Source organism: Chiloscyllium punctatum, chromosome 24 (assembly GCF_047496795.1).
Source record: "Chiloscyllium punctatum isolate Juve2018m chromosome 24, sChiPun1.3, whole genome shotgun sequence".
Classification (NCBI taxonomy): Eukaryota; Metazoa; Chordata; class Chondrichthyes; order Orectolobiformes; family Hemiscylliidae; genus Chiloscyllium; species Chiloscyllium punctatum.
Window position 1 is genome coordinate 37,400,450 of NC_092762.1, and position 27,193 is coordinate 37,427,642.

General features: G+C 45.0%; 2 protein-coding genes across 2 annotated transcripts; both read left to right on the plus strand.

Moving 5' to 3' along the window:
- Positions 1-762: 762 nt before the first annotated feature.
- Positions 763-8,605, plus strand: LOC140494858 (zona pellucida sperm-binding protein 4-like). The gene is made up of 9 exons (XM_072594531.1): positions 763-967; positions 4,244-4,422; positions 4,498-4,595; positions 4,676-4,809; positions 4,906-5,095; positions 6,182-6,329; positions 6,445-6,517; positions 8,247-8,354; positions 8,446-8,605. The coding sequence occupies exons 1-9, from the start codon at positions 763-765 to the stop codon at positions 8,580-8,582; spliced, it is 1,272 nt and encodes a 423-aa protein (XP_072450632.1). The 3' UTR covers positions 8,583-8,605.
- A 9,388-nt stretch (positions 8,606-17,993) lies between these two features.
- LOC140494859 (zona pellucida sperm-binding protein 4-like) lies at positions 17,994-23,598 on the plus strand. The gene is made up of 9 exons (XM_072594532.1): positions 17,994-18,312; positions 21,124-21,302; positions 21,379-21,476; positions 21,560-21,693; positions 21,790-21,979; positions 22,792-22,939; positions 23,057-23,129; positions 23,274-23,384; positions 23,459-23,598. Exons 1-9 carry the CDS (start codon positions 17,994-17,996, stop codon positions 23,596-23,598), a joined length of 1,392 nt encoding a protein of 463 aa, XP_072450633.1.
- Positions 23,599-27,193: the final 3,595 nt, after the last annotated feature.

Consider the following 27,193-nt stretch of genomic DNA (forward strand, 5'->3'; position numbering starts at 1 on the left):
AGAGCCGTCCCTCTCCCCTTCCCTCTGGAATTCAGCTCTTTTATCCATGTTTGAACCAAGGCTGTCATGAGGTCAGGAGCTGAGTGACCCTGGTGGGAGAGTAGCATGGGGAAACGTTAGCTCGATACCAAAGGACAAATTCTGAAGAGGGACCCTCCCAATGGACCTGTTTCCCCCATCTTTAATTTGCCTTTCGCTGTCCACAGGTGAAGTTCAAATTGATAGACCTGGTGTTGAAAACCTGAATTAAATTATGCATTATCTGAAATATCAAGTTTAAAGTGTAGTAGGAACGGTTTGCCTAAACGAATGAGCAAATCAAATCACACAACCCACATAGTGTGGGAACAGGCCCAACAACTTCACTACCCTAACTAATGTACCTAACCTAGACATCCCTGAACATATGGGCAATTTCACATGTCGCATTTACCTAACCTGCACATCTTTGGAGAAAGCCCACCCAGAGATGGGAGAATATGTAAACTCCACACAGCCGAGGCTGGAATCGAACCCCAGTACCTTGGGCTGTGAGGCTATAGGACTAACCACTGAGTCACGGTGCCTCTGAATTGTTCAATAAGCCGTATGTTCCCAGGTCACTCACAGATTGCAATAACCGGGACAGAAAGAATCGATTTATTGGGATGGGGAACCCCCCCCGTGGGGCAGGGAGCTGCTGCACTGCGATTGGTTTCCTCACCAATTAGCGGCTATAAAGCGGGTTGGTGCTCAGGGGCGGACACAGATTCAGGCAGCGCGATGGGACATTGGTTGGTTTGGTGTCTGTGCCTTTGGGCCGCTCGGCCCTTCTTGGTCTCTGCTGTGTGTCCTCCGGAGCCGGGCTGGAGGCTGCCGTGTGGCCTGGCCACTATCAACAGCACTGAGTGCATCAAGCAGGGCTGCTGCTTTCAGTCCCCGAGTCTCAGTGGGCAATCCTGTTTCTACAACCTGAGAGACAGCCCAGGTAAGGAGCCCAGCCTCCTCCCGGAGAGGAGCCCACGCCGAATGGCCGAGTGTGGGGTTCGGGAGTTGAGGGGGACACTTCACCCTAATACTGAAGAAATAATCCGGGTTATACTATTTTTGTTCTTCGATGTGGAGTTGTCTTGTTTGCCTTCTGCCCCTGCTCTCTACTGGGGGGGGGGGGATTGCAGGGAAGAGTGGAAATACTGTTGGGGGCTAGCTCCTTATTCAAGTTAATCTTTCTTAACATCTGTTTTACTCTTGCATTCTGTTCCCTATATATTTATAATGGCTTGACTGGATAGTGTGCTGTCATATCTTACATGTGACAACAGTAACTTTGTTTTAAATTTAGGACTTGAACCTGTGATCTCCTTGCGGGAACTTCAAGGGGGAAACTAACTAGTTGATGAGGAAATAATGGAAGATTTTGTTACTGTCCTGTTATACAATAGAGAATAGTGGGTATATAAACACTTCACTACAAATATCCCCTCAGCCTGTTCTGAGGAATTGACTTCAGCTGTGAAGGCTCGACCTGTTTTTCTTGCTCTGCTTAAGGGTGTGTTTTTCCCCCTAAAAACATGATTCTGATCTAATTTATGGAGATTTCCAGGTTGATGAGATTAATGGTTCAAAGTAATTGTGGACTGTCTTTTTTTTTCTCCATTACAGGAGTATGTTCTAGCCAAAAAAAAACAAATTGACAATGACTTGTCATGGTGTGCTAAGGTGGTGGTCTCCTCTGGATGTCATCTCTAGAAAGATCAAACTAGCTTTGATGTTAACATGTAGTAATACCTCACTACCTTGAGTGAATAACAAATGTTGCTTTATTCCCAGTAAGTCTTGCATGAAAGTAACTTCACTTTGTATGTGGCCAGCCAGTGATATCCATGTCCCATGAATGAATAACTGACTCCCTTTGAGGTTTTTAAACAAAAATGAAATCAGAAATAGACTGATGGAAAAACCTGCTGCTTGAGGAGCAATACTTGATTCCAGATCAATCAAGGAACCCTGAACTATGAAGATGCTCTAATGACTTGGCCTATTCCTGCTGAAGGGCTTTTGCCTGAAACACTTTTCCTGCTCCTCCGATGCTGTCTGACCTGCTATGCTCTTCCAGCACCACTCTAATCTAGACTCTGGTTTCCAGCATCTGCAATTGTTTTACCTAGTTGAATCTTATCTCTATCAACTTGAGGATTGGTGCTGGGTCCACTAGTTTGCTTTGCTTAATATAAATGATTTTGGCTTTAACTGAGGTATAGTTAATAAGCTTGCAGATAACACTAAAGCTAGAAGTGTAGTGGACAACAAAGCAAGTTTACCTCTGATTAGTAGCCCATCTGATCAAGATCCTGATGGACTGGGGAGTGGCAGATGGAGTTGCATTCAGATAAAGGAGGGGCTGCATTTCTGTGACTATACAGGACATTGGTTAGGCCACTGTTGGAATATTGTGTGCAATTCTGGTCTCCATCCTATTGGAAGGATCTGACACTGAGTGTTCAGAAAATACTTATCCTGTTGCCAGGATTGGAGGGTTTGAGCTATAGGTGGAGGCTGTTTTCCCTGGAGCATCAGTGGCTGAGGGGTGACCTTTTTAGAAGTCTCTAAAATAGGAGGGGCATGGATAAGAGATGAAGTCTCTCCTGTGGGGTTGGGGGAGTCCAGAACCAGAAGGCATAGATTTAGTGAGGTGGGGAAGGATGAGACCTACAGGGCAACATCTTTACACAAGGTGTTAAATGTATGGAATGAGCTGCCAGAGGAAGTGGTACAATTGCAACCTTTTAAACGAATCTGTATGGCTACATGAATAGGAAGGGTCTGGAGAGATATGGGCTGGGTGCTGGCAGGTGGGACTAACTGGTTTGGGATATCTTGTCAGCATGTTCAAATTGGAGCGAAGGGTCTGTTTCTGTGCTGTATGTATGACTCCACATGGTGTGCTGTGCCCAGTTGTGTACAATATTTCATTTTAGATTGAGCCACATAGCATGGCAACAGACCCTTCAGCCCAAATTGTCCAACCTGACATTGCAATCTGGCCTGTATCCCTCTAAACCCTTTCATCATACTGCCATTCAGATGGTGTTAAATGTTGTGGAGGTGTGTACAGCTATTACTTCTCCTCTAGCTTGCACAATGCCCTCTGCATGAAAAAGCTACCTCCAGTCCCTTTTGAAGCCTTTCCCCTCAGCTTAGACCTAGGCCCTCTTGTTCTAGACATCAACCCAGGTACAAAGACCTTGACTAATCACCTTATTGATGCCCCTCTGATTATAAATCTATAGTCTCCCTCTTTTTGAAGTAACGCCCTTCAGAATCTCTTCGGCGTCTTCTGAAGACTAACAAATCCTTTCTGCAGAAGAGTGACCATAATTGTATGCATGTTCCAAAGTAGCCTCACCAATCCTATACAGTCAAACATGGCATCCTAACTCCATATGCAATGTTGTCTGAAGGCAAGCCTACTAAATGCCACCCTGTCGACCTGTGATGCATTTCAAGGAACTGTGTACCTGCACCCTAGGTCTGTTTGACAATACTCTACTGCCTTACTGTGCAAGGCAAACAAGGGCAGGACTTGCAAAAATGCAGCATCAGCTTGTTAAATTAAACAGCACTTGTCTATCCTTGGTCAATGAGATCCAGGTTCTGTTACATTGAGGGGAATCTTCACTGTCCATGGCACTATTCTGGTGTCAAACCCAAGTCTCCTGTATGCATGTCTGGATTAATTATATCAATAACCAAGCAGTGGACCCTGCACTGATCACCACCTTGTCTGAAAAACATACCCTCTGTATCTACTTTCATACCAATTTGGTATCCAATTGACTAGCTGCACCGGATCCCATGTAATCTAGCCTTGCTAACCAGTCTATCATGCAGACTCTAGCTGAGGCTGCACAGACAACATTTGTCATTCTTTAATCTTTGCCACCTCTTCAAAAAAAAGCTTAGTCAACATGACTGAAATTCTCACTATCCCCAATAGTCATTCTTTCCAGAGATCTACATTTTATCACATAGAATCCCCTTAACATATTGCTGTCTTGTTTGGCTCAGTTCAGATCCCCTTTCTCTGACCCTCTGATTTCCCTTCAGTCTAGTTCCTAACTAGTTTGGTTTCACCAGCACGGTGACTGTAGAGCCCCTGTACACTGACCTTTCTGCAGTCCAAAAGGATTTTTATTCAGTGAGTGAGACTACCAGCTTGAATTAGAACAGATTTATTGTCCTGACCTGTTGTATTCCACTGCAGTGTGCACAGCAGATGGCCAGTTCATTGTAGCAATCACCAGGAACCTGACCCGTCCTGCCCTCAACCTGTCATCTCTGTACGTGAAAGATGGACATGAAGCTGAGTGCAGGCCTAAGCTCGTCACAGCAGAACTTGTAGCCTTCCACTTCCCAATTACCTCTTGTGGCTCGATCCAGCGGGTGAGTATTGGAGGCTCCAGCATTCTGTCCCTCTGAATGGGCCAGCTCCCTATTAAACAGTGTCTTCCCTTGCAGGAGGAGAATGGGAGCTTTGTGTATGAAACAGATGTCTTGGGGAAGAGGATGATTCAGAGGGGGCCACTGGGCTCAATAACCCGGGACAGTACCTTCAGGTGAGTGGGCAGTGGGATTTGTGGTCTGGACAGGGACGTGTTACTGACTGAAACTCCACTGCCTATTTGTCTCTCGACAGGCTGCACATCCAGTGCAAGTACAAGGGGGAGCATGAGGCAGGCTTACAAATCAATGTCTCTGTTTACACCCTCCCTCCACCACTAGCTGCTTTTGAAGATGGGATCCTGAGGCTGGAGCTGCGAATAGCAACAGGTAGTGCTGCCCTGGTAATAGGAGCACTGGGAATTGTATCCCTTCAGGGGAGTGACTGTGTTTTGGTTTGTTCTCCTTCCTATTTTTGTCTGTTAGATGGCAGCTACAGCTGGTGGTACAGGGACAGTGAGTACCCCATTCAGAGAATCCTTCAGGAGTCGGTGTTTGTTGAGGTTCGTGTGAAGGATCGCACTGACCCAATGATAGTCCTGAGACTGCGTGACTGCTGGGCAACTCCTGTGCCAGCCCCTGACCATGAGGTGCAGTGGAGTCTCCTGGTGGATGGGTAAGTAAATGGATAGGCTAATGGCTTTAGTTTATCAGACGCCAACATCATTCTACTCCCTGTCAGGGTTACTGGGTAAATGTTTCTATGTCCTCAGTCAAAGCCATTACACTAAAGCAATTGATCCAGTGAGTCATGAACTAATCTCCAACTATCAGCCTGCTTAATAGTGGCTGAATTGCAGTAGATCAGGGGCAGTTCAGTGGTTAGCACTGCTGTGTCTCAGCACCAGCATCCCAGGTTTGATTCCAGCCTCGGGTGACTGTCTGCATGGAGTTTGCACGATCTCCCCATGTCTCTGGGTTTCCCCTCAAATCCAAAGATGTGGAGGTCTGGTGAATTGGCAATGCTAAATTGCCCATAGTATTAGGGGCATTAGTCAGCAGGAAATGGGTCTGTGTGGATTGGTTGGGCTTAAGGACCTGTTTCCACACTGTAGGGGATCTAATCTAGATCTGATCTAATCAACAACAGCAAAACTTTGCACCGAATCGGGTCACATTTTTAAAAACTAGCAACTGCTCATGTTCTCCTGGAATGAACATCTAGTGGAAGAACAGCTCAACTTGCTGTCTAGCCCAATAAAGACCAGGAACAATGGACACTGGAGAAACTCTGTAACCTGAGATCCTTTGCAGTTCCTTGTAGTTGTAATTGGACTCTGTCCTACTAATGATCCTGACCCGACCCTGAATAGGTATAACTTGGATGCAGACCACCATCCCAGTACTAAGGACACCACCATTGCCACTTAAAGGCTCTTGTAGCTGGCTAAGCCTGTGCATGAGTGTTCTGGAAAGACGAGTCAAATGTACTTTGGGGTCACTTGGAGCACTCACTTCACATCTTATCACCTGACTTGTGCATCAGGACATAAGTTGTAACAATTCTTAGTTCAGAATTTCCATTTAAAACTTCTTGATATCCCACATTCTTCACCCAGGAAGAACCAACTGGGTTAGAACAAGGGAAAACTCTGCCTTTCAAAAGCATCACTCTAGTCTTGGTTACTGCTGACTAATATTACCAAGATGGTCTTGCAGTGGATCACTCACTCCTGTCAGTGACTAAACCTTCCTGTTTCAGGTGTCCCTATGAAGGTGATGACTATCTGACCCTCCTACACCCAGTCAGTCTCTCTTCTGGCCTGCAGTTCCCAACCCATCACAAGCGGTTTGAAGTGAAGACGTTTGTTTTCTTGGATGGAGTGTCTGAGCAGCCCCTCTCTGGACAGGTAACCAAATGGAAGGAATGAGGCCAAGCTCATGAAATCCTCTTGCTGTCTCTGTACTACAACCTGGGCTATTGATCTATGGGACGCTCCCATAACATCTCTCCTTCCTTACTAGGTTTACTTGCACTGCAGTGCTGAGGTTTGCTCTCCCTCTGCTCAGGACGACTGTACACCCATATGTGGTCCAAGTGAGTTCCTTCTTCTTTTTATTTAAAGACAAATGGTGTTTGGCCTTTGAGAATGTGGTGAGCTATGGTTCAAGATGACCTGTAGATATCATATGACCTGAAGATGCCCCATTAAAGCTTATCAAACTTCCCAGTGCAGGGGTGTAATATAGGAAAAGGGCCTTTTTTAAAACAAAGCATGAATTGGTTATCTAAGCTAGCACTAAGTGGATGTTGGGATTCAGTTCATTAAATCCCTTGACTCCTCCATTTCAGGTGACTGTGCAATAGCTAAATTTGAGTTGGGTAAAAGGTGTGAAGAGAGAAATGGTGGCGGGTAATGTCACTGGCCTAGCAATTCAGACCTCCAGGCTAATGTTCTAATCTAAACAGTGATGAAACTGGATGTCAAGGAGGAGCTAGAATAAAAAGCTCCCTAATGGTGACCATCTAACTGCTGTCAACTTTGTTTTTCAAAAAAGCTCTTGAGAAGGATGTCTCTCCCTTGTATTATCCTGATGTTTGTTTGACTCTAGACCACTGGGATTAGTGATAAATTCTGGCCCAGCCTGAGATGCCCACATCCTCTGAACTGTCCATTTTTACAAAAGGATGTAATGCCCAGTGGGTAAGAATTAGTAGTCCTCTTTCAAGACACTATAGAAACAGGTCAAACTTCCTATTGACTCCTAGGATAATGAGTGATCAAAAATAGTTGCGTCTCTCCTGAAAAGTTAGAATGAGATGATCATAGTGACTCCAAGGCTGGGTGGGGTCTGAAAAGGAGGCCGCTGAAGGATTCTTTCAGACAAGAGCTAGGTTCAGTTTAACAATGAGTTCTGAAGGTCAAGATTTCCTCCACGTTCAGTTCTGGGCATGATGGACTCCAGCAGCTCACATCACTGATTTTCCCAACTAGGGATGGGTAATAAATGCTGACCAGTCGGCAATATCCATGTACTAGAAGTGACTCCACTCTGTTCAATCCAAACAGCCACTGTGTTGCCAAATGGTAGAATAGGTTGAGGGGCTGCTGAATGCTTCAGAGGGACTGAACAGGAGGACAATGTTCAGCTTAGAATTTTGAGTAACTTCCTTGTTAAGGAGTTTCTAATAACGGAGGCCTGATCCTGCTATATGTAAAAGGCAACATAATCCATCTGAGCACTGACTTGTCCCCTTCAATACGCATAAGTAAACAGGCCTGCATTTAATGGTTGCAAAAATAGGAATGCATGCTACTGATCTGAGGAATCCCATTGGAGATGTAACTGTCTGGCAGGAACTTGTTCCTTCCCAAAGGGGAACATGAGCTTGAACAAGCTCCCAGCATGGAATTGAATAAAAGCTGCTCTGCCTATTTTTTACTAAATTAACCCTCATGGTCAAACAAATTGAATGAATGGTGTTGAACATGAACCAGTACTCAACCAATGTTGATTAACAATGGTTATGTACACTAAGTCTGTCACTTGTCATAATTACAAGGGGTTTTCTCAATATCAATGGTTGAATTTCTTGTTTGGAGTCCTGTGCAGTCTGACTGAAATCAACAACTTAACCCTGCCAGTATCTGTTTTTTCACTAAATTCCAACTTTGGAGGAGGTAGGCAAGCATTTTCTAATTGCTACCTGTTGCAGAGCTGGATGATGTAGATGTTTCTCCACAGCCACGTTTCTGATCTTGGAGCAAGCTCTCATACTAACTCCCCTAGCTTGGGTCAGAACAGTCTAACTTTGTCTCCAACAGGGCAGCGCAGGAGTACCCATGACCATGAGGGGACAGTAGTGAGTGCACCTGGCCCGATCCTCCTGGGAGGGAGCAGTTACATTGCAAAGAATCAACTTGAAGCAAATGGTGAGTGAAGCCTTTGCAATAGGTCACCTGTGACCTCTAGCAAAGGAAACCATCCTCTGATCTCATTTTGTTTCTTCTCCTCTCTCCATAGATGTTGCTGGGACCCCTTGGGTCCTTCATGGAGCAGCTATTGGCCTCCTGATGGTGTCTCTATCCCTGCTGGTAGTGATGGTTGCAATGTACATGAGACAAAGAGCTGCTGCTGTTTCTCCATGTGATGAATTGTAAACCCTGAACAGAAATAAATCTGATGGGGAAATGTGTTAGGAGTCCTTTATGAACTGTCAAAGCAATCAGCAAATCCTGTTGGTGAGGGATGGGCTGAAACTAATCTCTATTAGAGATAGCAACATTCTATTCCAGTTTTAATTCTAAACGTTAAACACCTTCAGACAGCTTGGATTAGTTATTTGAATGGAGTTTTCCAAACTTGCATCCAGCTTGATGATTTTCAGCTTGTATTTGAATGTGTTGCACTGTCAGGCCTACTCTGTCCCTTGATATCATTCTTGCTTGTCCTGAACCCCCAGCCACTCCTCAGAATCTATCCACAATAACAGTTCCATTTCAATTTAATCTTTAAATTGCTAAATTACCCAAGTGTGCTTCCTTTCTTCCCCCCCCCCCTCAGTGTATACAGCCATCATGATTGATGTTATGTAGGAGTCTCATTTGAGATTGATCTTGCCCCCTGCCAAGCCTAGTGTATATGTGGAGGTGCTGGTGTTAGACAAGGTAAGTCATATGACACCAAATGTCTCGTCCAACAAGTTTACTTTAATCACTAAGCTTTGGAAGCACTGACGCTTCCAGCAGGAAGTCCAACTTCTGACCATGTCTAGTGTAGCCTGAAAAGCCTTTTTAGCACTTTCCGATTAGCATAGACTAGCTTTGGGCTCACTTGAGGACTCCCTACCTAGGCTACTCTTTATCCATTCTACTCTGCAGTCTTGTGTAAAATGAAGTCACTTGGGCTTCATTGCCCCTTGCAAAGTGCTCGCTCTTGCTTTCTGCTCCACCTTACCAACAGAATACTGTTGGAAGTGATCCATGCACCACTCAGTAACTCACCTCTATCTAACATGCATATCCTGGGTTTTTAAGCCCTCCTTAGTCTACTTACTCAGGCCACTTCCACCCTGAATTTCCAATAATCCAAAATAATAACACTTTTTACACTGCACCACTCCTCAGTCAGCATTTATTTGCTTTATTCTAATATTCCTACCCTCACTAGCTTGTAGCACCAGGAGTAATCCAATATTACTACCCTCCAGGTCCTCCTGCTGGACCCTCTCCTTTTGAGAATATTTTGCACCCTCTCTGGCACCAGGGATGATCTCTCTCTCTCTCTCTCTCTCTCTCTCTCTCTCTCTCTCTCTCTCTCTCTCTCTCTCTCTCTCTCTCTCTCTCTCTCTCTCTCTCTCTCTCTCTCTCTCTCTGGCTGCAGAAACCTCTCTGCATCTCTGACTCGAGTCCCCTGTAATAATTGATTGCTTGGAACCTGCTATACCCCTCATTGGCTCCTATGTGATCTTGATACCAGAAACCTGGCTGTTCATGTGACATTCCAGAGTCCATCACCCCCTTTTATATTGTTTCACAAAATGGACTTGAGGTTGGGATCACCAGCCTCCTACACTACCTGTCTCCCCTTACTACCTTTCCTGGTGTAACCCAGCTACCTGACTGATCTGTGGCTTTTCTCCCTTCCTATAACTGCCATCCATCAATCCCGAGCTTGTGTAAATTCCTCATGCCCTTAACTGCAAATCCATGGGATCGGAGCCTTTGCAACCCAAGGCACATCCTGCAGACATAATCAGTCATGTGGAAACTCTCTCCCTAATCTCCCATCTTACAGGAAGAGTGCATCCCTGTACTTTGCTCACAAGCTAGACTGAAATAGCACCATATTACACTTTTTTAAAAAAAAAAATCACTGTTCCAAGTTAACTTAGTACTTCTAGTTTTGATTTTTAAAACTTAATCGATACACAGATCTCAACATATAATCAAAACCCCCCTGTCTACTACTGTAGACTTGCAGCAAGGTTACACTTCAACTAGGAATTTCTGTTCCTCCAAGGTCAGCAGCTAATGTCACTGTTTTATTTTTCCTAGATGCACTCGGGATGTCCAGAGATATTGAACTCCAACTGCAAAGGCAGTAACTATGGAGATTCACTGCTGTCAGTTACTGTCTCTGACCATGTGGTTATGATCTTTTTGTCTGAATTCCTCTCGTGTAAACCCCTGATGTGTTTCTCCTTTTCATTAAAGTTTCAAAACAATGCAACAGTAATTCCTCATAGAAGCTGAGGAACTCTCCCAACGCCATTTGGATGTAGAACTGGCTCAAAGGTAGAAGACCAAGGAGGGTGGTGGAGGGTTGTTTTTAGACTGGGGGCCTGTGCCCAGTAGAGTGCCACAAGGATCAATGCTGAATCCTCCACTTTTCGTCATTGATGTAAATGATTTAGATGTGAGCATAAGACTTGGTTCGTAAGCTTGCAGATGACACAAAAAGTGGAAGTTAGTGTTCAGCCACAGGCCAGTGGGGTTGGTTCATGTGTGTGTGGCTTGTTGTCCTGCCAGCCTGTAGCTGAACACTTTAATTCCCCCTTCCACTCTGCCAAGGACATGCAGGCCCAGGGCCACCTCCACTGCCAAAGCCTGGGGGAAGAATGCCTATCTTCCATCTTGGGATCCTCTGATTCCATGTGGATTTCACTAGTTTTCTCATTCCCTTAACAGTGCCCTCTTGACCTATCCCACCTGTTTGCTCCACCCTCCTCTCCAGCCTATCATCTCCTCCCCTAACTTCATCTACCTATCACATCCTTAGTTACCTTTGCACCCTCCCATTTATCTCTCAGCCTGCTTGGGCCACTCCCTCATTCCAGATGAAGAGTTTGTGCTTGAAACGTTGACTCTCCTGCTCCTCTGATGTGCTTTTCCAGTATTACACTCTTCGACTCTGATCTTCAGCATCACCAGTCCGCCCTTTTTTCCTACCTTCCATATCGGGTTAGCAATATCTCGCTGTGAACCATAATTGTTTCAAATTATACATGTCAGATTGGTAAATAGCTTATCCCTTTGACTGTAACAGGCATTGGTTGAAAAAGGTACCACCACAATCAGCATTTGCTTGTACATCTTAAGTCATATTTGCCATGAGATGGTTCTGCTTTTGGACAATATTTAATAAATCCTGACTGTGCTATAAGAGACAAACCAATTTAAGATTTAATTAGGCTTGCAGAATGATTCACTTACATAACAGGCCTTGCTCAATACAGGCAAAGGAGAAATTCTGATCATTCCACTTTGAACCTTTGCCAAATAAGAAGCTGCCTGTTATGATCAGACCCACCGGTGAAGTTCCCAACGAAGGACATTGACAGCCAGGCTGTTCCAAAATTATTACCCCTCTACATGAAGAGGGGAAAAACTGGCTTCCTTTACCGACTCATCTATTCTGCTGAGTTGAGCACAACATTATTCGTTTTTAAAAAGAAAAGCCCTTCCCTCATGGCTACGTTTCTCTCTAAAACAAAATGAACATTTCTTTTTAAAAGGTGTCCATTTAAATAGATTTTTGTGAATTAAGTTTTTTAATAACTCAATGTGAGGGCTAGTAATAAAACAAGTAATTAAATTCAAGTAGGTGATCTTTTAAAAAAAAAATCAGCATTAGTCTCTGAATTGTTCAGAATGGACAGTTGATTGCTGTAGGGAATGTTTTGTTTTACATTAGATTACTTACAGTGTGGAAACAGGCCCTTCAGCCTAACAAGGCCACACTGACCTGCAAACCACCCAGGTCCATTCCCCTGCACCTAATAATTTAGCATAGCCAATTCACCTCACCTGCACATTTTTGGACTGTGGTAAGAGACCCACACAGACACTGGGAGAATGTGCAAACTCCACACAGTCAGTCGCCTGAGGCAGGAATTGAACACTGGTCTCTAACACTGTGATGCAGCAGTACTAACCACTGTGCCACCGGGTTGGTGGGTGAATAGGTGGCTTCATAATCCTATGTTTTTGCAGATTGATTCTGTAGTTGTGACACAATCCAATCTGATGAATCAGTACTCAGTGAAACAGAGTCCTTTGTTCTCCATTATTTTATGGGATTTGTGGCTCACAGGATCTTTAATTGAAATTTGATAACGAGGGGATAGTTCTTGGCTTGGGGCCATGTGACTGAGTAAGTCTTTCGGTTGTTTCAAACCACTGAGGTATCAAAATGAAACTGAACAGACCACTTACTAATAATGTGACACTAGAAATGACACCAGATAAACTCTGCAAAAAAACAAAATGTGGATACTGGAAATTGGAACTAAATTATAAACTCAGCCCATTTAAACCTGCAAAGTCTTCCTTATCTCAGGGCTAGTGTCAACAGTGGGAGAGTTGTCTCATAGTCAAGTAACAGCCTGATATACTCTTGGAATCATACCTTACAATGTTCTGGACATTACTGGGTACATCTTGTCTTGCTGGCAGAACAGGCCTAGCAAAGGTTGTAACACAATGGCATAGAGTCAGGAGGAAGCTATCCTGGGATTCCTCTGCATTGATTCCAGGTCCCACAAAGTCTCAGGGCATCAAGTCAAACATGAGCAAGGAACCTCCTACTGATTACCATGTACTGTGCCCCACACCTAGGCTGCTGAAATCACATTCTTCTGTCTTCGACACCATTTGGGAAAAATCAGTGATGTTGGCACAGGTATACAATGTACTCTGAGTGAGCAATATCAGGAGGAGGAGGGTGGGGCTGGGGGAAGGTAGCTGAGGACGAGAAAGGTAGATGAAGTTGAGGGAGAAGGTGATAGGTCAGAAAGGAGGGTGGAGTGGGCAGGTGGGAAGGAAGAGGGACAGGATCAGCGTTACTGATCGAGTCCTAAAGGTTATCACTGCTAGACTGGGTCTGTAGCAGGTAGAGAGGGAAAAACAGTGTTTGAGATGAGATTGTCTTCTCATTAGATGCCAGGACTATGCCCTCCAGCACACAGACCAAAGTGGCTATGTAGGTCACTCCCAGGAAAGAGGGTGGTGGCAGCAAATCTACCTGATGGATCTTACACCAAGATGAGCTATGGTGAGGACTCAGCTTACAATAACCTGCTGCTTCAGGACCACGCTCTGCAGTTGAGTTGAGCAGAAAAGTGGTTCACTGTTGGTGCATCCCCAGGTACCATTCCTGCATCAAAAAAAACACAGGAAGTGGGAAAACAGCATTATTTTGTAGCAATTGTAAATAGTATGGTGTCTTGGAAATGAATGTTTTCTTTGTGGTGTGGCTTTAAGTCCAGTGGATGTTAATAATTGAGAATGTTGATGAAAAATTCTAATTCTGCTTCAGAGTGAGACCAAACAACCAATTTGTCAATACAAAAACAGAAAGTATCATTATCTTATGTCACTTGCAAAATGAATGTGGGAATGAAAAAGTAGAAAAGGTCATAAGGTGTCCTCGATATGTGTCCAAATGCGTTTTAAGTAAGAGGGTCTTGACCATTGGGGGCTCAGGAATGCATACTTTCCAATCAACCATTTGGATGCTGCCTGACCTGCTGTGCTTCTCCAGCAACACATTTGCAACCTACCCTGCACTCCCTTAATAGCCAGAATGCCCTTCCTCAAATCTGGAGACCAAAACTGCACATAATACTCAAGGTGCAGTCTCACAAGGGCCCTGTACATCTGCAGAAGGATATCTTTGCTCCTATACCCAATTCCTCTTGTTCTGAAGGCCAGCATTCCATTAGCTTTCTTCATTGCCTGCAGTACCTGCATGCTTGCTTTCATTGACTACTGTACAAGAACACCTAGATCTCATTGTACTTCCCCTTTACCTGACTTGACTCCATTTAGATAGTAATCTGTCTTCCTGTTCCTGCCACCAAAGAGGATAACCACACACTTATCCACATTAAACTGCATCTGCCATGTATCTGTCCACTCACCTCACCTGTCCAAGTCACCTTGTATTCTCATAACATCCTTCTCACATTTCACCGTGCCACCCAGCTTTGTGTCATCAGCTATTTTGCTAACAATACTTTTCGTGCCTTCATCCATATCATTAATATATATTGTAAACAGCTGCGGTCAGCACCGATCCTTGTGGTACCCCACTGCTCACCGCCTGCCATTCCAAAAGGGACCCAGTTATCGCTACTCTTTGCTTCCTGTCAGCCAGCCAATTTTCAATCCAAGTCAGTATTTTGCCCCCAATACCATGTGCCCTAATTTTATCCTATTAGCCTTACTAATCACCCATGTGGGACTTTATCAAAGGCTTTCTGAAAGTCCAGGTACACTACATCCACTGTCTCTCCTTTGTCCATCTTCATCGTTACATCCTCAAAAAATTCCAGAAGATTAGTCAAGCACGATTTCCCCTTCGTAAATCCATGATGACTCTGACATATCCTGTTACTGGGTTCCAAATGAGTTGTAATTTCATCTTTTATAATTGGCTACAGCATCTTTTCCACCACTGACTACAGGCTAACAGGTCTATAATTCCCTGTTTTCTCTCTCCCTCCATTCTTGAAAAGTGGGACAACACTAGCCACCCTCCAATCTGCAGGAACTGATCCTGAATCTATAGAACATTGGAAAATGCATCCACAATTTCTCAAGCCACTTCTTTAATTACCCTGGGATGTAGACCATCAGGTCCCAGGGACTTATCAGCCTTCAGACCTAACAGTCTATCCAACACTACTTCCTGCCTAATATAAATTCTCTTCAGTTCATCCATTACCCTAGGTCCTTCAGCCACAATTACATCTGGGAGATTGCTTGTGTCTTCCCCAGTGAAGACAGATCCGAAGTACCTATTCAACTCTTCTGCCATTTCCTGTTCCCCATAATAAATTCACCTGTTTCTGTCTTCAAGGGCCCAATTTTAGTCTTAAACATTGTTTTCTTTTCACATACCTTAAACAGCTTTTACTATCCTCCTTTATATTTCTGGCCAGTTTGCCTTCGTACCTCATTTTTCTCCATGTATTGCCTTTTTAGTTATCCTCTGTTGCTTTTTAAAGGTTTCCCAGTCCTCCAGCTTCCCGCTCACCTTTGCTGTGTTATTCTTCTTCTCTTTTATCTTTAGACAGTCCTTAACTTCCCTCGTCAACCTTGGCTGCCCCTGCCTCCCCATAGGGTCTTTCTTCCTCTTTGGAATGAACTGATCCTGTACCTTCTGCATTATACCCTGAAATACCTGCCATTGTTGTTCCACTGCCATCCTTGCTAAGGTATTGAACCATTGATCTTTGGCCAGCTCCTCCCTCACAGCTCCATAGTTCCCCTTGTTCAACTGCAATACTGACACTTCCGATTCTCCCTTCTCCCTCTCAAATTGCAGATTAAGACTTCTCATATTATGGTCACTACCTCCCAATGGCTCCTTTACTTCAAGGTCCCTGATCAAATCCGGTTCGTTGCACAACACCAGATCCAGAATTGCTTTCTCCCTGGTAGGCTCCAGTACAAGCTGTTCTAAGAATCCATCTTGGAGGCACTCCACAAACTCCCTTCCTTGGGGTCCAGTACCATCCTGATTCTCCTAGTCTACCTGCATGTTGAAATCCCCCATAACAACTGTAGTAATACCTTTGCAACAGGCCAATTTCAACTCCTTATTCAACTTTCACTCTACAGCTAGACTACTGTCTGGGGGCTTGTAGATAAGGGTTTTTCTACCCTTCGAATTTCTCAGCTCTATCCATACTGACTCGACATCTCCTGATCTATATCCCCCTTTGCAAGGGACTGAATATCATTCCTCACTAACAGGGCCACCCCACCCCTTCGGCCCGTCAGTCTGTCCTCTTGATACCACGTGTAGCCTTGAATATTTATTTCCCAGGCCCTGTCCACTTGAAGCCACGTCTCAGTTTTCCCCGCAACATTGTGCCTGCCAATTTCCAAATGAGCCTCAAGCTCAACCACCTTATTTCTTATGCTTCATGCATTCATATATAACATTTTAAATTTGTTACTCCCCACACTCTTCCTTTCAATTCCTGTTTCACTTGACCATACTATAGGATCCCTTCTTGAGTCTTCTACTCCATTGGTTCTGTTGTCTTCTCTTATTCTCACATTCCCTTTAACTTCCTTCTTGAATTTCCAGTTTATCTCCCCCCCCCGCCCCAATACCTCTGTTGCAGTGGCAGATCTGCCTGCCAGAATCATGGTCTCCCACCTATTAAGGTGCGACCTGTCCTTCTTGTATAATTTATCCTTACCACAAAATTTCTTCCCTGTCAAGGGCTATTGAGATCAGGTTGTTCAATGGAGGGAGACAGATTTTTAATCTGTAAATGATGGGGAAAGGCAGGAAAGTGGGGTTGAGGATATAGATTAGCCATTACAGACTGACTAGTCTACTTGTACCCTTAGGCCTTTTGTTCTTCGTGTGTAAGACATGAAATGTTTGAGAAACATGTATCTGTCTATGGATTAGTGTTACAGACTCACCAGTAACACCACAGTGTACAAAGAAAAATCAGGGATAAACTCCCACATGAAAATTCAAAGCTCACGTGTGAACCTGAAAAGTAGAGTCTTGACTGGAATAAAGCATGATGTTTCCAGTGTGAAGTACCATCATTCCAGAGGATAAAGCAATCTGTGGAAACAGTGAGCATAGAAAATTTGCACTGTCCAGGAAAAAAACTTGCTGATATATCCTTCCCAAGGAGGGGTTGATAGATTCGTAAAACCATAATGGATAGAAGCAGAATCAGGCCATTTAGCCCATCGATCTGCTTCACCATTCGATTGTAGCTAATATGTACTCCATTCTTTTGCCTTCTCTCTGTAACCCTTTATCAAGGACCAGAGAGCGGACCATCTTTCCCAGAACTTGAGTCAGTGATTCCGTCCATTTGTCCCTGAGACTGAGTGAGTGCTCCCTCACTCAGTCAAAAGCAGCCTTATTGTCGAGAGCCGTCCCTCTCCCCTTCCCTCTGGAATTCAGCTCTTTTATCCATGTTTGAACCAAGGCTGTCATGAGGTCAGGAGCTGAGTGACCCTGGTGGGAGAGTAGCATGGGGAAACGTTAGCTCGATACCAAAGGACAAATTCTGAAGAGGGACCCTCCCAATGGACCTGTTTCCCCCATCTTTAATTTGCCTTTCGCTGTCCACAGGTGAAGTTCAAATTGATAGACCTGGTGTTGAAAACCTGAATTAAATTATGCATTATCTGAAATATCAAGTTTAAAGTGTAGTAGGAATGGTTTGCCTAAACGAATGAGCAAATCAAATCACACAACCCACATAGTGTGGGAACAGGCCCAACAAGTTCACTACCCTAACTAATGCACCTAACCTAGACATCCCTGAACATATGGGCAATTTCACATGTCGCATTTACCTAACCTGCACATCTTTGGACAGTGGGAGAAAGCCCACCCAGAGATGGGAGAATATGCAAATCCCACACAGCCGAGGCTGGAATCGAACCCCAGTACCTTGGTCTGTGAGGCTACAGGACTAACCACTGAGTCACGGTGCCTCTGAATTGTTTAATAAGCCGTATGTTCCCAGGTCACTCACAGATTGCAATAACCTAGACAGAAAGAATCGATTTATTGGGATGGGGACCACCCCCGTGGGGCAGGGAGCTGCTGCACTGCGATTGGTTTCCTCACCAATTAGCGGCTATAAAGCGGGTTGGTGCTCAGGGGCGGGCACAGATTCAGGCAGCGCGATGGGACATTGGTTGGTTTGGTGTCTGTACCTTTGGGCCGCTCGGCCCTTCTTGGTCTCTGCTGTGTGTCCTCCGGAGCCGGGCTGGAGGCTGCCGTGTGGCCTGGCCACTATCAACAGCACTGAGTGCATCAAGCAGGGCTGCTGCTTTCAGTCCCCGAGTCTCAGTGGGCAATCCTGTTTCTACAACCTGAGAGACAGCCCAGGTAAGGAGCCCAGCCTCCTCCCGGAGAGGAGCCCACCCCGAATGGCCGTGTCTGGGGTTCGGGAGTTGAGCAACAAATCCTCCTGGGATTGAGGAAATGACCCGCCATTCTTTATTAGATAAAGGGTGCATACGGGATTGAATGGGCGAGAAAGCGACGCTCTTTCTGCAGATAGGGAAATAACCCAGTTGTCTTTTTGCTGTATAATCAAAACATGAGATAGTGATGTTCACACCTAGTGTAATAGTTGGACTAAAATCTGGTTTACTTCTTGTATTAACTTTGAGAAACAAAGCTCACTCACTTCAATAATTTCAGTTTGAGACGAGATCTGAAACAGTAGTGTCATTTATTTCACACTTGCAAGTGGGTGTGATGTCCAGAGGACATACACACATCAAATTCAATTCATACACAATATTTATATAATTTTGGTTTCTTTTGTTTTAGCTAGCTCCTCCCCTGGTTACATCCTCCACTTCCCTAAGACTAGCCCCATTACTCCTGTTTATCTCTTGCCTTGTCTGTGACAAAATGCTTATTTCTGGCCTCATGGCTGTTTGACCTCATCCCACTGTAGGTCATTGTTAGGCATATTCGTTCTTCATCATTATCTACCCCCTCCATCTGTACCTTTCCCTCACAGCATCTTATCACTAAGCCCTTTTAATTGGGGTTTGTTCCTGTGTTTCTGTAGAAGTGGGAAACAGATGTTTATGCCAACTGTTTGTACAGGTGTATCTGGCTTAACTGTTACTCTTGCTCCTATCCAGAATCCTTGTTGCATCTCCCAGGACTATTCAGAGGCCTATGGGAAACTCTCTCAACAGGGTGACCTCTTTCCTGTTTCTAACTTCAGCCCATACTACTCAGTAGAAAAGTCCTCCAATGTCCCTTCTGCCTCTGTACTACTGCTAGTCACTGACAATGCCATGCCTCCCCCCTCTTTTACCACCTTTCCTGTTTTTATTGAATGTCTAAAATTCCAGAACCTGCAACAACCCTCTCCTTGTCTCTAAAATAGTCACACCAACCCTCTCCTTGTCTCTAAAATAGTCACAACATCTTAGTCCCAGGTACCCAACCATGCTGCCAGGTCAAGATGTTCCTGACATTGAAGTAGGCACAATTCAAACCACCTTCCACACTTCAAACACACAGCCTCAACCTTATTTCTGACCTCACCACTGAACTTTCTGTGCACCAGTGAGAATTTGGGTTTCTTTCCCCTGCTGAATTAGTTTAAATCTTCCTGAAAAGCATTATCCAATTTCCCCTGATCAGGATATGGGTACCACTTGGTCAGATCTCTACCATGCCACTTGTAGAGGCTCCACCTACCCTGAATGAGCCCAATATCCAAGTATCTGGAAACCTCCAGCACCATCCCTGTAGCCATTTGTTCAACTCTCCCTATTCCCCTCACTAGAACATGGCACAGTTAACAACCAGAACTTTGTAGCTAAGCTTTCACCCTAGCTTCCCAAATTTGTCTTGCATCCACATTCCCTTCCTACCTTTTTTTCCTATGTGGAACACAACTTGGGGCTGCTCTCTTCCCTTAAGGATCCTGAAAATCTGATCCGATATCAGACCCTGACACCTGGGAGGCAACATCCCAACCCTCAGTCTCTCTGGTTCCCACAAATCTCCCATGTGTCCCCCTAACTAGTCCCCAATGACTAATGTTCTCCTCTCCCATTCTGAGAAACAGGGACAGATTGTGTGCCAGAGAGCTGTACCCCATGCCCCATGGCTTACCCTGATAAGTCTCCATCTTCTTTCTTCTTCCCCCCCCCCCCCCCCGCCACAGGGATCCCTGCACTCTACCTGTTTTTCCATCCCCTTGCGAACCCATCTACCATTTCCTGTATGAGGTGTAACTCAACCCATCTCAATTACTGCCCCGCCCACCCCCCCCCTTAGCCTCCTGAATGATCTGAAGTCCATCAGCTCCAGTTCTCTGGTTTCAGAGGAGCTGGGTGCACTTGCTGCAGATGAAGTCAGTGGAGGCACTGGTAACCCTTGCCTCTTGCTTCTCCTATAGAAGCATTCAACTGCTTGAAATCTATTCCAAAGTGCTTTTTTTTAAAAGAAAGCTGTGTACCTAAGCAATCCAGTACGCAAACATTTTTTGATTGGAGGATGGTTAGGAGATACCATCTAAAGTGTTTCAGGTAATGCAACCCCACAAATTATACTCAACAGTTCTGTCAGTCCCTCTTCCTTTTGAGGAGAGTTTACCTTCCTAGCAGCTGCCAACCCCCTCTCTCCACTCTGCTGCTGAGAAATGGAGGCTACTGACCCTTGAGGTAAGCCTCTATCGGGCTCTATTTTGAAGCCAACTTGGCATTGTATTGTCTTTATTCCATGTGATCTAACTTTACTAACAAGGCTACCACATGAACCTTAGTAAAAGCTTACAATGGTAGAGATTAACACACTTCAATCTTCAGTCTCTTGTCACCTCTTCAATAAAGTCAAGTTAGTGAGAACTTTCCACAAAGCCATGCTGACCATCTCGAATAGTCTTTCCTTTCCGAATGCATACAAATCTTGTCCCTCTGAATCCCGTCCAACAGTTTTAGCCTCCCTCCAGCTCTGTTCTGATCCAGACTTTTTAGAAACTGAGACTCCATGCTCTACGGTGACTTTCCCACCTTCAAACAATTTCCAATTAGTCCTGGTTTTACCCAGCACTGCTTGGTGCAGGTCTCTGTACAATTCCACAAACCAGTATGATTTTCTCTGGGTGAGACAGTTACAGACTTCAATTCAGAATAATTATTTATCTCTTGTATTTCATTGCAGTGTGCACAGCAGATGGTCAGTTCATTGTAGCAATCACCAGGAACCTGACCCGTCCTGCCCTCAACCTGTCATCTCTGTACGTGAAAGATGGACATGAAGCTGAGTGCAGGCCTAAGCTCGTCACAGCAGAACTTGTAGCCTTCCGCTTCCCAATTACCTCTTGTGGCTCGATCCAGCGGGTGAGTATTGGAGGCTCCAGCATTCTGTCCCTTTTGAACGGGCCAGCTCCCTATTAAACAGTGTCTTCCCTTGCAGGAGGAGAATGGGAGCTTTGTGTATGAAACGGATGTCTTGGGGAAGAGGATGATTCAGAGGGGGCCACTGGGCTCAATAACCCGGGACAGCACCTTCAGGTGAGAGGGCAGTGGGATTTGTTGGTATGGAGAGGGAAGTGTTACTGACTGAAACTCCTCCACCTATTTCTGTCTCTCGACAGGCTGCACATCCAGTGCAAGTACAAGGGGGAGCATGAGGCAGGCTTACAAATCAATGTCTCGGTTTACACCCTCCCTCCACCACTAGCTGCTTCTGAAGATGGGATCCTGAGGCTGGAGCTGCGAATAGCAACAGGTAGTGCTGCCCTGGTAATAGGAGCCCTGGGAATTGTATCCCTTCAGGGGAGTGACTGTGTTTTGGTTTGTTCTCCTTTTTATTTTTGTCTGTTAGATGGCAGCTACAGCTGGTGGTACAGGGACAGTGACTACCCCATTCAGAGAATCCTTCAGGAGTCGGTGTTTGTTGAGATTCGTGTGAAGGATCGCACTGACCCAATGATAGTCCTGAGACTGCGTGACTGCTGGGCAACTCCTGTGCCAGCCCCTGACCATGAGGTGCAGTGGAGTCTCCTGGTGGATGGGTAAGGACTCTGAATGAATGGGGTGATGTGCATTCTTGTAATTGTCACTAAAATGTGTATAACATTATGTACAGTGTCAATACTTGTGCGTTTTCTTCCAATCATCGTTCATTTGTGAATTCCACTTGCTATTTGATCTTCCTTCATGATCTTGGACTTGTCCTTTAGTTAAGAATGTGCTTTAATGTTGCCAAGGCCTTTCCTCTTTGGAAGAGGATTGTAAGATTGACTGACAGCTCAACCTCCTGCCCTACCTTCAAAAGAATACTCCTCGTTCCTCCCTTATTTTAGGGACACTCGAGCAACATCTCTTCAGCATCCACTTTGTGAAGTCTCCTATGATTCTCAGATCAAATCCATCTTCCCTCCACTGACTGAAGGCCCTGCTGTTTCAACCTGATGGGTCAGCTGACCAAACATTTATCTTGGTTAATGTTGCCCCTACACTGACACCTTGTCATATAGTTTCTAGAAATCTCTCTCCACAATCACAGGTTTCCTATCAGTGCTATTTCATGTTTCCTCCAATGACTAATCCATTTCTGTTGTGGATTGCAACTAAGGACTCTAACTTTAGTTCTGTCAAAATGAGCTGAAAGATAACTGGCCTGTCCATTTTGAGCTTTTCAATATGCTTTATGTTCTAAAAGTCTATGACAAAGTAGATCTCAAGACCCAAGACCATGTCTGTTACTTCCTGGTGGAAGATGGGATTGTGATATTTTTGCCCCTCCTTGCAGTTGCTACCTGGTTTTTTTATTTGCAGTCTATTTCTGGTTTAAACCTCTTGGTCACCTGACCTTGTGTTTCAGGTGTCCCTATGAAGGTGATGACTATCTGACCCTCCTACACCCAGTAGGTCTCTCTTCTGGCCTGCAGTTCCCAACCCATCACAAGCGGTTTGAAGTGAAGACGTTTGTTTTCTTGGATGGAGTGTCTGAGCAGCCCCTCTCTGGACAGGTAACCAAATGGAAGGAATGAGGCCAAGCTCATGAAATCCTCTTGCTGTGTCTCTGTACTACAACCTGGGCTATTGATCTATGGGAAGCTCCCATAACATCTCTCTTTCCTTTCTAGGTTTACTTGCACTGCAGTGCTGAGGTTTGCTCCCCCTCCTCTCAAGATGACTGTACAACCAGATGTGGCACAAGTGAGTTCCTTGATGCTCTCTTTATTAAGCTGAGACCCACCCCTCCATGATCTGAACATCCCCCTATATCCAATGACCAAGGATACAGCATCCTGGCTGTAGTGTCAACATGGATTCTAACCATCTCCTGTCCCCCTCCAACAGGGACACGCAGGAGTGCTCTCCTCCATGAGGGGACCTTGGTAAGTGCTCGTGGTCCAGTTGTTCTCCTGGAAGTTGAGAACAGCCAGTCGAAGCTGCTGCTTAATGAGAATGGTAAGTGATGTTCCTTGTTTAGTTCACTGAGCATCTTTTCCAATATCTGAACCCCCTTCCTCCTTTCCCCATAGGTGCTGCTGGATCTCCTGTTCTGATTGGAGTAGCTGTTGGGTTTCTGGTGTTCCTGTTGATGCTGATGGCTGCAGTGTACAGAATGAAGAACCCAGCCCAGTCTGTCCCCAGTGTCATGAGATTGAACTGTAGACCTTGAATACAAATAAACCAGACAGAAACCAGTCCCTGGTGTGTGTCTATAACAAAGCTGTGCAGTCTTGTTGGAAGTGAGTTTGAATTGTGGTTCAGTATTTAGGGAAGGGACAGCAATTAGTTGTCAGACCAAATGGTGAGTGGCTTGGAGTTCCCCAACTGGAATTCCCAGCCTTGCCATGTTCTTGTAGCAACATGCTTGTGGTTCTGGTCAGTGGTGATCCCCTAGAGTGGCTGATATTCAGCAATGTTAGTACGTGCTAAGCTGGCTCAATAGGTTGGCGGTTATTCCCCACTCGAGTGCTCCTTTTTCCTGCCTTAGCTTGTTCTAACTTGCTGTCCAAACCTGACTGAATGAATTTTGAATATTTTTTTTCCTTCCTGGACCATTTGTGGGTGAATGGGTGAGACCCTGTCTAATATTTCTTGTCACTGGTCACATGACCATCCCAACACTGCCCGCCCACCCCCCCCACTCCAGGACTTGGCTCTGAACACTTGGATGAATATACCTGGACTCTTCACTGACCCTCTAGTTGTGCCAATCTACACTGGCTAAATGCTCAACTTCAATTGACAAACCCTCCATTTCATAACCACACTGCATTTACCAATGCCCCCACACCAGCTGAAAGCTGGCCAGCCAGCAGGTTGAGTTTTTGCTTAACATCACTGGCAGTGGTGCTAATTGTTTTGAATTCCACAATGGGTGTGCACTTGATGTTATTTGCCACGAACCATATTCCCTCATTAGTTTTTTAGTCCTGACTATCTAGAATCAGATGTCACTCCCTGAAGGATACCTAATTGGTCACTTTTTAAGATCGAGGTCCGGGGAAATGGCTCACCACTTGGGTGGGGGACTAGAGAATTTTTTTCTCAGCAGTTGAGACCAAAACATTGAGATGGTTCTCTGAAAGCTGAAGGGTAGAGGAAGAAAATGGGAGCATGATACGGAGTCATATGATCTGAGCCTGTCCCAGTATCTTAGGCTGAATGGCCTACTGTGCTTGTTTATTCTTAGGCTAATGTCTGTCCTGTGTTCATACACACCAAATTGACTCTGGCTTCACTTGCTTCATGCAGCTGTGTCCTTCAGGATAGCAATTCCTTTCCCAGTTGGTGTGAGGAACAGATACCTGAACTTGCTGAGGCTTTATTCTGATCTGGCCTTGTTGGGGCTTGACTGGAGTGGTATATTCTGGCTTTGTTAATGCCCTGTAGTGCTCCATTTGAGTTGGTTCAGTCATCAGTACAGGAGTAACCTGGTGATAAACCATAGACTCCACTCCAATCTGTTTCTGGGTCTAGTTATGGCATAGGCCCGGAACTGCATTCTCTCCTGATTTTGGTTAAATATCACCATTGCCTTGCCTAGTCAGGAATGTGTATGGTCTCCTTTTTTAGAAGGTAGGAAAATTTTGTTGTGGCTTTATTTAACATAATTCAATTTCCTTCTGTAGGCCTGTTTGCCATACAGCAAGCTGTGCTGCAGATGTCCTGTAGGAGGAAGCAACAATTAGTTTTATAACCTCCTATCCCTTAGGAAAAGACCTTCATACTCTCTAGGATTATGACTATCTTTGATCACCCCCATACTGCAGTGCATGCTGGGATAATGAACCTATTCATTAAGAGGTTGGAGGGTTATGGGAAATGGGCAGAAAAATGGAGTTGAGGCCAAGATAGGGCCAGCTGTTATTGCAGATTGCTACAAAGCAGGCTCAGAATGGAATAGCCTACCACTATTCCAAGGCTCAGGATCTGCCCTGATAGAGGTGGTGCCTAGAGATTACAATACCAGGTCACTATGGAGTGGCTAGAGCAAGCCCTGACTCCATCTCCTTGCTCCAAAAAAATTAATTGAATACAGTCCCTAAAGAAACATATCTGAGATTGAACTGACAAATCTAATTACACTGAGCTAGTCTTTTAACATCCCTCAGGGATGAGATGTGTCCACAAAGGCTGTCTTGTTCCTCTATGCTACTCTGTATCCTCCTATTTACTGAGTCCCTGTGCCTGGGTGTTTCTTGCCTCCAACACAGGCACATGTTTTAAGAGCAGGAGGGAAGCATTTGGTAAGATTGCTGATCTAATTGTGGTTTCAACTCTAGTTTCCTCCCTAGTCCTGATACACTGTCTCCCTTGGTATTCAAAAAAAATCACTCCTCCACCCTCCTGAAACTAGTCAATGACCAAACCTTTCCCTGAAGATAATTCAACCCTAAAGAGAAAAACCTCATTCCTAATCTCCATCTTAACTAGAGGGCCCCTATTTTAACACATCTCCTCACTCTCGTCCTTTTCCATGAAAGGAAACATTCTTTCAGTGCTGACACTGTCATGTCCCCTCAGCATCTCTTTTCTAATTGCCTCTAACTTTTCTAAACATAAGAAGAAATGCTTTCCCTGTTCAACCTTTCCCCAAATCACCTCACTCCAAGAATCCAGGGAGTGAACACTGTACACCTTCAGTAAGGTGAGAGGGGAAAGTGGAGGTGTTTTTCCTGTACCTCTTTCCCCCAAGAGGATGGTTGGTGCCTAGGAAACGTACCACTGCTGTTGCTCCCATACCTACTTTCAATGTTAAGGGCCATCTTGATCCTCACACAGACAGGAGGTGAACAGAGGGAGAGCAACCATGAATTGTGGGCCAAAAACCATCAGCATTGGGAATCAGTGCAAGTGTGGTGGGCTGAACAGCCTGGTCCTGTGAGATATTGTATACATTGGCCAAAACTCTGCAGAGTAATCTGAATGCAGTCTCTCCAATGCCCTGTACATGTTTACCATATTCCATTCCCTTTGAAGAAAAGTGGGCTGTTTATTAAAAAGTTTCCATGCCAAAGCCATAGAAATGATACAGCGCAGAAGGGTACATGCAGTCCATGTGACCCTATTGCCCCAAAGACACTAGGTGCCCTTTTCCAGTCCCATCTTCCTGAACAAAACAGGTCTTACTGCAGCTTACAGCACTAGTGAAGATGCAGGTACTTTGTAAAATTAGCTTAGAGTCTCTGCCTCCACTGGTAACTCGGCCAGTGACCTCCAGACACCCACCACCATCTGCAGAAAATGTTTTTACTCAGGTCCTCTCAGCTTGAATCTATAATCCCTGGTTTTTGGAACTCTCTGCCAATGAAAACAGGCTCCTCCTGTTCACCCTTTCTACCCCTTACAATTTTGTATGCATCAATCTTGTCACATCCTCAGCCTTCTCTATTCCAAGGAAACAACCCCAACCTCTCCAGTCTCCTATTGTCATGACAATTCTCCAGCCCTGGTAATGTTCTTGTAAATCCTCCTTTCCTCCTCCTCCCTTCTCTTTTTTCCCCCCACCCCACCCGGCTCCCCGAGCAATTTAGAGCTTTCCTGGAATGTAGTGACCAGAACTACAGAGTACTCCAGGTGTGGCCTCACCACTGTCCTGTAGTTCCATTACATCCCTATTCTGTATTCTATCCCTTCTCCAATGAAGGAGAGCATTCCATATGCCATCTACCTATACTGCTACCTTTTAGGGACCTGTGCGCTTCCATACCATCTTCTCCTCTCACTGTGTTCCCATTTATTGTTGATTTCCCTTTTACTGTTTG